Source organism: Dendrobates tinctorius, unplaced genomic scaffold (genome assembly GCF_039654945.1).
Source record: "Dendrobates tinctorius isolate UK_male_01 unplaced genomic scaffold, ASM3965494v1 ptg000434l, whole genome shotgun sequence".
NCBI classification, from domain to species: domain Eukaryota; kingdom Metazoa; phylum Chordata; class Amphibia; order Anura; family Dendrobatidae; genus Dendrobates; species Dendrobates tinctorius.
The window spans coordinates 3,107,591-3,121,435 of NW_027362097.1; the positions used below are offsets into that span (position 1 = coordinate 3,107,591).

At 39.5% G+C, this 13,845-nt stretch overlaps 1 protein-coding gene across 2 annotated transcripts in view; it reads right to left on the reverse strand.

Annotated features, from left to right (window-relative positions):
• The window catches only part of SRBD1 (S1 RNA binding domain 1), a 255,048-nt gene that overhangs the window by 101,919 nt on the left and 139,284 nt on the right, over positions 1–13,845 (reverse strand). For both annotated transcript variants that reach the window (XM_073564217.1, XM_073564216.1), the window contains exon 17: positions 3,423–3,505. In XM_073564217.1, coding sequence (XP_073420318.1) covers positions 3,423–3,505 — 83 coding nt within the window. The remainder of the gene's footprint in view (positions 1–3,422; positions 3,506–13,845) is intronic.

Consider the following 13,845-nt stretch of genomic DNA (forward strand, 5'->3'; position numbering starts at 1 on the left):
GAAACAGAACATGTGCAGATCTGCAAAACCACACGACCGCCCATGTTTTTCTTCGATGCTGTGTAAAATCAAGTCCCCTCTATGTATTCTTATAAGAGTCACATTCATCAATAGCTCCGAGTCCCGAAAGCTCCAATATTACATTAACAAAATTAATAACCCATGTGAACAAGTATGCCATTTAATGCTACAAATGACTGGTGTGTATATACTCGTATAATAAATACGTTAACAACTGTGCGGGATTATAGCCAAGTGTCCAGCCATTAATCAATTAGCATTAGCCGAGCCGCGATATCGCATGTCTACACTGTAATGAAACCAGATATCGATGGCAAAAGTACACAGACCATAATACGGTAAATTATAGAGACATCCGGCGTCTGCACCGGATCAGATTACTAAAGAGATAATATATATATAATTATTAATATATTCTATATAGAATTAATCACTTTTAGTATAAATACATGCTTTAAAAAAACATAATATACCTGAAAAAGTAATAGAATTATACTTAAATGATTAATTAATTCTATAATAAATATCTAATAAATAATTATATATATTATATGCTTTTACTTTACTTTATTTTATTCTTTTATTTTACATTTAACTTTGTAAATGGAATATATATATATATATATATATATATATATACATACACTAGCTGAAGAGCCCGGCGCTGCCCGGGCATAGTAACTAACTGTGGTTAGTTATAGCAAATTATAATTATCCTCCATCCCATAGTCCCGTGCCCATATACCCATCATACATATCCACCATCCCATAGTCCCGTGCCCATATACCCATCATACATATCCACCATCCCATAGTCCCGTGCCCATATACCCATCATACATATCCACCATCCCATAGTCGAGTGCCCATATACCCATCACACATCCTCCATCCCATAGTCCCATGCCCATATACCCATCATACATATCCTCCATCCCATAGTCGAGTGCCCATATACCCATCATACATATCCGCCATCCCATAGTCCCGTGCCCATTTACCCATCACACAACCTCTATCCCATAGTCCCATGCCCATATACCCATCATACATATCCTCCATCCCATAGTCGAGTGCCCATATACCCATCATACATATCCGCCATCCCATAGTCCCGTGCCCATTTACCCATCACACAACCTCTATCCCATAGTCCCATGCCCATATACCCATCATACATATCCTCCATCCCATAGTCGAGTGCCCATATACCCATCACACATCCTCCATCCCTTAGTCCCATGCCCATATACCCATCATACATATCCTCCATCCCATAGTCGAGTGCCCATATACCCATCATAATTATCCGCCATCCCATAGTCCAGTGCCCATATACCCATCACACATCCTTCATCCCATAGTCAACCATTATGACATCATAATGAGCGGCGGGGCTTTCAACCTATGATGACATCAGCATCGCCGTGGCAACCATTGTGACATCATAATGAGGGGCGGGGCTTGATATGCACACACTTTTTCCCCATTATGTAGATAGGGGCAAAATTGTTTGGTGAATTGGAACTCGCGGGGTTAAAATTTCGCCTCACAACATAGCTTAGGACGCTCTCGGGGTCCAGACGTGTGACTGTGCCAAATTTTGTGGCTGTAGATGCGACGGTGCGGATGCCTATCCCGGACATACACACACACACATACATACATACATACATACATACATACAGACATACACACACTTAAGCTTTATATATTAGATATATATACACACACAGTATATATTATATATAGCTATTATTTAAAAAAAAAGTGAAAGCAAATAGTATAAATTTTAAATATTTACTATTCAATATAAAATTTCAACCTCTTCTCAGCTGCCGCCAATCGTTGCTATTTAATCCTTTAAATGCCGTTATCAATAACTGACAGCAGCATTTAAATGGAATGATTCCCCCAAGATGCGCCAATTTGGGCGATCTGTCGCAACCCCCGCAATATTATCGAGAGGTTCAGATGGTTTTGTCATGGCAGCCGCGAACCCGTTTAAGGCCTCTGTCTTTGAGCTTCTATGAAGCACAGGTTGTAAAAATTCAGTTTATCATGCAATACTGAAGCTTCAAGTCCCCTAAAGGGGACCAAGATATAATAGTTTAAAAATATTAGAAAAAAAAAAATTATCCACCTCGGCTCTAGTTACAAATAAAGATTAAAAAAATATATTTGGTATTGCTGTGTCCACAAAAATGGCTTATTGAACAAAATATTAAATTATTTAATCCGTCCGATAAACACAACAAAGCAAATAAGTAAATAGATAAAAATTAACCCACCACAAATGACGTTTGTCAGTTGCTGCAACAACTCGTCCAAAAAATACAATAAATAATCAATGCATAATATGTATCCAACAGGGTACCGATCAAAACTACAGATTGTAATGCTAAAACAAAACCTTGGACCTGTCCACAGATGGAAAAATGAAAATTAAGGGTCAACAACATTATTTCTCTTTAACAAATTTCTTACATGTTCTACAGCTACTAATATATATATATATATATATATATATATATATATATATATACATACATACATACATACACACACACTATACAAATCTGGAAATACCTTACAGGTTTTCATGGGTTTTTAGTTCACCATTTTACTGTGTTTGTATTTTTCCTCCACTTGGCTGCACATTATACAGTAATATGAATGTTGTAATTGAAAACTACAACTTGTTCCACAAAAAAACGAGCCCTCATATGGACATATCAATGAAAGAATAAAGGGGTTATGAAGAAGCATAAAAATAAAAGCATAAAACAGTAAACTGACAGTGAAGGTAAGGAGGTGAATATTTACTAGAAATAGAGCTTTTAATTTACAACCTGAGAAGCTTCATTTTTTTTGCAAACAGAAAAAAAAATAGATAAAATCATCGACAACTACCATATTTATATATATATATATTTTTTTTTTTTTCCCCACGCTGACCAAAAGCTGTTATGGTTAAAAAAAAAAAAAAAAATCTGCATTCCAGCCTTCAAAGACAAAGAGAGATACAGGCTCAGATGATGACGATGAGAAGTATAAATGTCTTTGAACAGCGAGACCTCTTTAGATCAGGTTACAATGTCTTTTTAATAGATTATTAATCGGTCTGTGTGTAAGCCTGGTTACTTTTTATTACAACTTTTCTGCAAGTTCTATTATTAGAAAAATATTATACAAGTCGAAAACAACCAAAATTAAAATTCAATAATACAATTTATTAATAATATATATATTTTTTTTTTTTAGTTTTATTTTTCAAAGACACCACATATAAAAATCGATACTTTTCTATTACAAATATGCATTAAGTTGATATTTTTCGGTTACAAATTAAAACATTTTGCCGCTGATTTACAAAGATGAAACAATTGGCACAGCCTTACCTGGTACATTCCGACGCCAATGTGTTTGGGCTCAATTTTGACCAGCTCAGCTAAGGGATCTTGTACACGTCTTGCAATGGAAACTGAAAAAAGAAATAAAGAGAACAGACGTGTCATTTTATGCAAAAGAACTTGTAGCACTTAATTACAGCGGATTGTGATCTCCGTGCTCTGACTGCTTAATGTCATATTGATGAAGAAGAGTTCAAGGAGACAAGCTGGTGACACACGGGAGTGATACCCGCGACACTCGCGCTTGTCACCATCTCCGAGCTTGTTCCCACCTTCGTATCAGTATTTCAGTCTTGTAAAACAGACTTTATAAAGCTAACAGGATCCTGTTAGGTTAATTTCCTACACTAAATTTTTGATAATGCAGTGTCTTAGCGTTCCAGCAAAGTGAATGGCATTAATAGAAATCTTTTTTTTTTTTTTTACGTAGCGTAAACTGACCTGCGGTGCCTTGTTGTAAATCCGCAAAATGTCAATTTCTAGTTTTATGCGTTGATTTTCCCCATGGAATTGCATTAATTGCGGAAAATCAGTAGGTCAAAGTCACAGACGTTTCTGCGGGTGAAATGCACGAAAAACGCATGTATAATCCGCACCTATCAAAGTTGTCAAAGCCAAATACCAGGAAGTATTAAAAACAGAGGACCCTTAAAGAAACGGTGAACTAAAGTAAACAGAAGTGGGAGGTCCACTCCAACTTTCCAAAAAGTCCTACACAAATCCAAGCCCAGAAATACCATATAAATAGGTTTACGGAGTAAATCCACTTTCCCAGACTTTTCTACTTCATCCAATGCAAAAGCTCAAAAAAGTTATCTCATACAGACTTGGCGCAAGTCACTCCACTTTGCTGATCCAGAAGCATCCTGGCCTTTCCCTTTAACAGGGATCTGGATTTATAAGCAAGCACCTTGAGTTGCTTTGACAGAGTAGCTGTAAGCTTGAGGAGCGAGCTATTTGTAGCTAGAGTGTCTAGACTAGCCCGGGTCAATAACCAGCCGAGGTTAAGGTTAACGAGAATCCCAAAATCAGACGGAGTAGAGGTGACAAGCCAGGTCAGGATCAGGATACACCAGGTGTACAGAGATAAACCAAATACAATAACTGGCAACTCTCACCAGACTCGGTGTGCAGCTACCCTACAGGCTACAGAACGAAATACTAATCAAACCTGCTGACCAAACCAGTAACAGAAATACACATTACCTGGCAGGCCCTGCAGAGGGAGTTAAGGTGACTGGGCTGCAAACATGACTTCTAGGGACAAAAAAGGGCATTACCGTTTTCCACCTCCTTCAACGCCATCATCACCGGCGGCAGCGCCTGGTGACAGATACAGACGTCTCCAGAGCTGGGTAAGGTAGGTATGTTACATACTTCAAACTTTTTGGGGCAGTCTATGCACTCCCTATACGGGTTCACATACATGAAATCGTCAAGTGCACGAGTCCTACAAGAACCTTACTGGACAATTTTGTTTTACCTACATCCAAAAGGGGGAAGAAAAAAAAAAAAAAACAGAAAACTGAGCCGGAGTATGACTTGAAAACATGCAAGATGTTAAAGCATATTCACACTGGCCATGGAAACAAGCAAAACAAAACGAAAAAACTCCAAATGCACACATGGTCTTTTTTTTTGGTTTTGCCACATCCAAAAGAGTCTTGTGGCTACATGGGTTTTAAGGTGGACTCATTTAAGTGTGAGAAATAAACAGTGTAACATACAGTATATACGAGGGGCGATCCAAAAGTAATGATAATCTGTTATTTCTATTGCACACAGAAATTAATATAAAATGTTTTCTTCTCTCTTAGGTACCCACTAGTCCAGGGAAAAAAAATCACTTAAATAGGCCACGATTCCCGGGAGCTACATTCATTTGAATATGAACTGCCAAGGAGTGAACATCAAAACGGAAAAAAACGAGCTCAGAGCTGTCATCAAATACCTCTGCTTGAAAAAAATGTCTACCAAAGACATACACAGCGACTTGGTGGAAACATTGGGGGACTCTTCTCCTCCATATTCCACAGTTGCACGCTGGGCCAAGGAATTTAAGCTGGGAAGAACATCGACGGAAGATGAACATCGCGAAGGACGCCCATCCACGTCCCTCAATGAAGAAAACGTGAAAAAATTTGAAGTTGTGTTGGCAGATCGACGAGTGACTATCAGGCATGTAGCTGAGGTCACAAGGATCTCATATGGCAGTATTCAAAGAATCCTTGCAAAAGAATTGCACATGAGAAAGGTCTCTGCGCGTTGGGTGCCAAAAATGTTAACCGACGAGCAAAAGAAGAAACGAGTTGACATTTCAATAGCAAATCTCGAAAAGTTCCAAGCAGACAAGGAGAATTTTTTGTCACGTTTTTTGACCATGGATGAGACCTGGATCCACCACTTTGATCCCGAAACTAAACAACAATCGATGACATGGAAACGAGCCGACGAACCGACGCCGAAGAAATTCAAAGAGTCAAGCTCAGCAGGGAAGGTTATGGCGTCCTTTTTTGGGACGCTGAAGGAATTATTATGGTGGACTATTTGGAGAAGGGAGCCACTATTTCAGGCTCCTACTATGCAGAACAAATAAGAAGATTGCGGGAGGCTATCAAGGAGAAAAGGCGCGGCAAACGGCGGGCTGGAGTGCTGTTTCACCAAGATAACGCACCGGCTCACAAAGCTGCAGTTGCCATGGCTACCATTCAAGAAGCGGGCTTTGAACTGGTGGAACACCCCCCCTATTCGCCAGATCTAGCCCCCAGTGACTTCTTTCTCTTTCCTCGGCTCAAGGAACACCTCCGGGGCAAGAAATTTGACGACAATAGCGACGTGATAACCGCTGTTGGGGAGTTTTTTGAGGGTCAAGATCAAGAATTTTTTTGGAAGGGAATTCTAAGTTTAGAAAAGAGATGGACTAAATGTATAGACTTGTTAGGAGACTATGTAGAAAAATAAAAAAATTTTTTGACTATATTCATTGTGTTTATTATTGATTATCATTACTTTTGGATCGCCCCTCGTATATTATAGTTGAAAAAACGATTTTCGATTTATATAAATATGAATACTACTTAGTAATTTATCTGCCTCTAAAAACAGCTTCTAAAAAAAAAATACAATTTGTCCCACATAAAACAAAGTGTCATACAGCCAAGTCAGTGGTAAAGAAGAAAAAAATTATGACTGCTGAAATGCGTTCTTTAAAGACGACTTTTCATCAAATTTTACATGTTGAGCTGAACCCACAATGTAGTAGCGGCTGCAGAGCAGAATAAAATTGTTTTTAATTTTACCTCTCCGTTGCAAAGATATTAGCGATCAAAATCAAAGTTTTTGGAACATAAAGACAACTTTTGTTAAGTCCAAGTGGGTGTTATCAGATACTTTTCACGGGGCACATGTACTTCTCCTTGTAGGTATCTGATAACACCCACTTGGACAACTATTGATAAGTCCAATTGGAAGTTGACTCATCATGTGCCAAAAACATTAATTGCTAATATCTCTGCAATGGAGAAGTATGATTATTAAAAGTATATATATATATATATTTATATATACACAGTACAGACCAAAAGTTTGGACACACCTTCTCATTCAAAGAGTTTTCTTTATTTTCATGACTATGAATATTGTAGTTTCACTCTGAAGGCATCAAAACTATGAATTACCACATGTGGAATTATATAATTAACAAAAAAGTGTGAAACAACTGAAAATATGTCTTATATTCTAGGTTCTACAAAGTAGCCACATTTTGCTTTGATTTCTGCTTTGCACACTCTTGGCATTCTCTTGATGAGCTTCAAGAGGTAGGCACCGGAAATGGTTTTCACTTCACAGGTGTGCCCTGTCAGGTTTAATAAGTGGGATTTCTTGCCTTATAAATGGGGTTGGGACCATCAGTTGTGTTGTGCAGATGTCTGGTGGATACACAGCTGATAGTCCTACTAAATAGACTGTTAGAATTTGTATTATGGCAAGAAAAAAGCAGCTAAGTAAAGAAAAACGAGTGGCCATCATTACTTTAAGAAATGAAGGTCAGTCAGTCCAAAAAATTGGGAAAACTTTGAAAGTGTCCCAAAGTGCAGTGGCAAAAACCATCAAGCGCTACAAAGAAACTGGCTCACATGAGGACCGCCCCAGGAAAGGAAGACCAAGAGTCACCTCTGCTGCGGAGGATAAGTTCATCCAAGTCACCAGCCTCAGAAATCGCAGGTTAACAGCAGCTCAGATTAGAGACCAGGTCAATGCCACACAGAGTTCTAGCAGCAGACACATCTCTACAACAACTGTTAAGAGGAGACTTTTTGCAGCAGGCCTTCATGGTAAAATAGCTGCTAGGAAACCACTGCTGAGGACAGGCCACAAGCAGAAGAGACTTGTTTGGGCTAAAGAACACAAGGAATGGACATTAGACCAGTGGAAATCTGTGCTTTGGTCTGATGAGTCCAAATTTGAGATCTTTGGTTCCAACCACCATGTCTTTGTGCGACGCAGAAAAGGTGAACGGATGGACTCTACATGCCTGGTTCCCACCGTGAAGCATGGAGGAGGAGGTGTGATGGTGTGGGGGTGCTTTGCTGGTGACACTGTTGGGGATTTATTCAAAATTGAAGGCATACTGAACCAGCATGGCTACCACAGCATCTTGCAGCGGCATGCTATTCCATCCGTTTTGCGTTTAGTTGGACCATCATTAATTTTTCAACAGGACAATGACCCCAAACACACCTCCAGGCTCTGTAAGGGCTATTTGACCAAGAAGGTAAGTGATGGGGTGCTACGCCAGATGACCTGGCCTCCACAGTCACCAGACCTGAACCCAATCGAGATGGTTTGGGGTGAGCTGGACCGCAGAGTGAAGGCAAAAGGGCCAGCAAGTGCTAAGCATCTCTGGGAACTCCTTCAAGACTGTTGGAAGACCATTTCCGGTGACTACCTCTTGAAGCTCATCAAGAGAATGCCAAGAGTGCGCAAAGCAGTAATCAAAGCAAAAGGTGGCTACTTTGAAGAACCTAGAATATAAGACATATTTTCAGTTGTTTCACCCTTTTTTGTTAATTATATAATTCCACATGTGTTAATTCATAGTTTTGATGCCTTCAGAACGAATCTACAATTTTCATAGTCATGAAAATAAAGAAAACTCTTTGAATGAGAAGGTGTGTCCAAACTTTTTGTCTGTACTGTATATATATATATATATATATATATATATATATATATATATATATATATATATATATAGTGTGTAACGATGAACATATTTGTCAGGCGGATAATAAATTGTGTTTCTAGCCTTCTTTCTACAATTTTTTTTTTAGGTATGTGATGATAGAAACGTAACAGTTGGTTATAATATTTTATTCATCAAAAACTCAGCAGTGAAATCCAAAAGTCATCTTGGAACTCATGACCGAATACATAGTAAATTGTATGTTTAAACAGGGAAAGATGCGAATAAGGAACTTGAGGTGCCACTAAACACCGAGAAAAAAAAAGAAAGGACAAAAAAAAACAACAACCCTAAATTAATTTCACAAGGTTCCTGTACATAGGCTGCTCCACATGAAATCCAATTCAGACAAATAAGAGTCTTGTCACGTATTGGAATCCATGATTAATAAAGTGTTCCATTAAAGAAATCCCTATGTGCAATATCTGTTCTAATCCAAAAGTAAGAGCTCTGTAGGATATTTGGAAAAATCAATAAATAAGCAAAACCCAGGAACTTTTACACTTTCCTCCTATTGTGTAAGCAACGAGCGGTTTTATTGTGCAGTCTACTGCCCATCAGTTTTTAGCGTTTCAATGCGTTGTGACTATGGGGGAACGTATGAATTGTTCTAAACTTTACCAGATGTAAGATGATGTTAGATTAAGTTATTTAGTGTGTGCTACATGATTTTAGATTACGTTAAATTAGCATGTGTAGACGGAGAGTGGAGTAATCTGAGCGGTTCCAGCTCATGCAAGGCTAAGCTCTTTAACCCTTTAAGTCGAACAACACAAAGTTCTCCTGAGATCTTCATAGAATGACATAAAAAGAACCTTTATGTTTCTAAAAAAAATTATCTTAAAATTCAGGACATTGTCAGCCTCAAGAGAACAGTGCACTTTAACAACTAAGGATATCCCCCCACACCAATTGGCTTCCGCGTCTTTAAAAGCCCCATCGCACCTCTAGAAGGACGTCTTTCAAGGTCTATCAAACATGGACAAAGTCAAAATTTGGCTTTCAAAATGCTGAGAGCCAACGATCTGGCGTACAGCTAGGTCAATTGGTGACACAAAATCATAGAATGGTAGAGTTGGAAGGGACCTCCTGGGCCATCTGGTCCAACCCCCTGCTTGGGATTCACTAAATCATCCCAGACAGATGTCTGTCCAGCCTCTGTTAGAAGATTTCCATTGAAGGAGAACTCACCACCTCTCATGGCAGCCTGTTCCACTCATTGATCACCCTAACTGTTAAAAAGTTTTTTCTAATATCAAATCTGTCTCTCCTCCCATTCAGTTTCATCCCATTGCTTCTAGTCTTTCCTTGTGCAAATGAGAATAAAGATGATCCTTCTGTAATGTGACAGCCCTTGAGATATTTGTAGACAGCTATTAAGTCTCCTCTCAGTCTTCTCTTGTGCAAGCTAAACATTCCCGAATCCTGCAACCTCTCCTCATAAGACAGGGTTTGCAGACCGGTCACCATTCTGGTCACTCTTCTCTGAACTTGCTCCAGTTTGTTGATGTCTTTTTTTAAAATATGGTGCCCAAAACTGGACAAAGTATTCCAGATGAGGTCTGACCAAAGAGAAGTAGAGGGAAATAATGACTTCACGTGATCTAGACTGTATGCTTCTGTTAATACATCCTAGAATTGCATTTGCCTTTTTTGCTGCTGCCTCATACTGTTGACTCATGTTCAGTCTGTGATCTATTAGTATACCCAAGTCTTTTTCACATGTGCTGTTGCTTAGCCCTATTCCTCCCATTCTGTATATGCTTTTTCATTTTTATTGCCCAGATGTAGTACTTTGTATTTTTCCCTGTTAAAAACCATTCTGTTAGTTGCTGCCCACTGCTCCATTTTATTTATATCTTTTTGAATCCTCTCTCTCTCTTCTCTAGTATTAGCTATCCCTCCTAGCTTTGTGTCATCAGCAAATTTATTCAGTTTACTCTCAATTCCTTCATCTAAATCATTGATAAAGATGTTGAAGAATTCAGGGCCCAGGACAGAGCCCTGTGGTGCCCCACTTGAGACATTCTTCCAACTGGATGTGCAGCCATTTACGACCACCCTTTGGGTCCGATCACTAAGCCAGTTATGAATCCATCTAACAGTTGCCTTGTCTATTCCATACTGAGCCATTTTAGTCATATACTTCTAGTATTAGTTTTGCTCTACGAGAATATGTCATCAGGGAATGGCCAATTTTTTAAAATCAGGTTTTTGAGCTACATGTATTTTTTATATTGGCAATGTTTTTTTGTTTTTTTTTTACCCCATATCACAATCTCTATTAAAAATCAAAATGAAAAATTTTGCAATTTTCACACTGACCACTGTGGCTTTTCTAGATTCATATTTCCTGCCATCTCATTCTCAGGAAATCCACATGTACATTAAAGCACCACTCCAGCATTTGTTTTTCGGTGCTGGAGTGGGGCTTTAAGCATAAGTCTCCTACACCTGGTCATATTCTCACCCTCTGGCCTTTTCACCGCTTTTCGACACAGCTCCAGTCCAGTCATCTTGAGAGTGCAGCTTCTGACTGGCTGGAAGTTATATAGACTTGCGTGGAGACTTCTAAGCGCCAGAACGAGTCTCCTCCACACTGCTCCATGAAACCCCGGAGATGCTCCGGCAGGTCACTTTTCGTCGGAGACTGAAGGGAGCGAAGCTGGATAACAATGAAGGCAGAGGCAGTATTTATGAGACAGACGGAAGGGGAATTACAAATTAAAGAACCACTCCAGTGGTACAATTAAAAAATACTAGAGTGGTGCTTTAATGGGGTTCGGCACTAAAGTGTGTAGTCATTGCTTGACTGCAGACTTGTGAATGCTCAGAGCACGAATAGTAAGCTATGTCCGGAATCTCCGGTGCTAGCACTGGGAGCGGGCGGTAATGTAACCGCAAGTACGAGGGGCGCCTGAAAACTTCGAGGCCCACCCATGAAATCTTTTTTGCTTGGTCTTGTTTTGCAATGCAATATGTTATTTAGTTAGTTGAATGGTCTCATGAGCAATCTGGATTTATTTTGATTTTTTTTGTTTCCGTTACAACATTTTAAAGTTGGGTCGCAAGGCTGAAATATGGAAATGGAGAAGTTGGCAAAGTTCACACATCGGCTGCTGCAATACACTCCTGTGGTTTCCAACTGCTTCAGCACCCACCCTATTCCCCTGATTTGGCTCCCTCGGACTATCACCTATTCCCACAGGCTGCGCACGTCTAGTCAATATGTATACCGCATACTTGTGAGACTCCGGACAACACATGCTATGCAGCATGATGTGATCATTCCACAAGTCTGCAGTGACAAATCTGCCAAAACTGAACAACCCCTTTAACAGGAACAGACTCACTTAGACACTATCTTTTGCACTGAAGCCTCAAATGAGCGCGTGAAAACGTTATTGTGCAAGAAGGGGAGCACCGAAATGACCTCTTGTGATTGGTGAATCCTGTGTTATGAGCTGTGTACAGTAGTGTTTGCCTGTCATTGTAATCCTGCCTCTAATGATAAGAAAATTACAAGATTTTTTATTTATTTTTTTTCAATACAGATTATGACATGTAAAGAAAAAACTGATAACTTTTTTTTAAGAAATACATTTAACACAAAAACTTGGTTTAAAAACAGGCAGTTTTCTGATAAGTTACAAAAATTTTTGTAATTTTTTTTATATATTGGAGCCCCTTAAAAATGCTTTAGATTGGTGGGGTTCCTCATCCTTAGACCCCTACTGATCAATCAGGGGTCTGAGCTGTACAATAATGTACATTATTATTATGAATAATTTATATAGCGGTCAACTTCGGTCCCTGTCCTTATTGTGACTCACAATCTAAATGTTTGCGGTGGTAATTGTGGAGGAATACAGTAGTATTTGGAGAAAATGAATAGGGAGAACATACAAGCACCCTGCAGATGTTGGCCCTGGTCAGATTTGGACCTAGAACCCAAGTTGCTAACTACCAAGCCACCATGCTGTCCAAATGCAAAATACAGGCTGCTATAAACTCCAAACTCTATTCTGCCGGAGGCCATTTATGGAGCTATTGGAGAGAAACGCTGTGGAGTCAATGCGTAGTACATTTGGGATTGACCAAAGATGAATAACGTACACACTGAGCCTTTATATGACACACTAAATCCCGCACATGCTTATATTTGTAGTCTTCCCCCCCCCTGTGATCGTATACATTACAGTCCTGGAAGTCACAAGCAGTTACATGTAAGATACACTGAAACTGGAGAAACTGATATTGACCTGTGGAGAAAGTGAAGGAAATCTTAGCTGGACTTAAACTCCAGGTGAAAGTGAACTCTACGAGCCGAGCCTCCGGTTTAACCCCTGAGGTCCTTTAGTGATATTTGAGTTATATCTGCATGTGCTGGAAATATAAAATAAAGCTTAGTGTATATATATCTATAAATATATAAAAAAAACACTTCTGTTCAATCACTCTATGAAGTGCACGTAAGGCCACCAGACCCTGAAATGTCTAAATGCAGGCGCTCCTCAACCACCGGACTCAGACTGTTTATTTTGTCTTAAAAAGGCACCAACAAATTATCGACTGAAAAATGTGTACAATTTCTGCATGTTTACCTGGATATCATTGCTGCTGGTATTTCAATTCAATTTCAAAGGACACTGATGTATAATTTGGATTAATGCATGACAAAATGGACGAAACCAACCAGATTTAAGGTCTCAGCATTTCAGATATTTGCTACCTTTGACTCTTAAAAGTTTATTCCTCAACATTGAATTAAACATGGTTGTCCGGGAGTTTAAAAGTCGAAGGCCTATTCTTAGGGTAGGTCATCAATGTGTGATTGGTGGGACCACCGCCGATCAGCTGTTCCCGGTGTCAGAGGCGGTCAGAACTGCTTAGTCACGGAGTTGTACAGCTCAGTCGACTGTATAGTGGCCGCGGCTGGGTACTGCGCATCCACCCACTATCCAGCCATTGATGACCTATCCTAACCGTCCTGGTTGTCTGAGGAAGGCTCTGATCTGCTCAGTGCACATGTTGATGATTTACTGCCCATCTGCTTCTGCTGGCAGCTCCCTCTGCAGTTGCCGACTAATAACGTGAAAGAAAAGCTTGATGGAACACAAGTCTGGAGATGCTGCAGGCCATAGTAGCACGTTTACGCCACGCAGG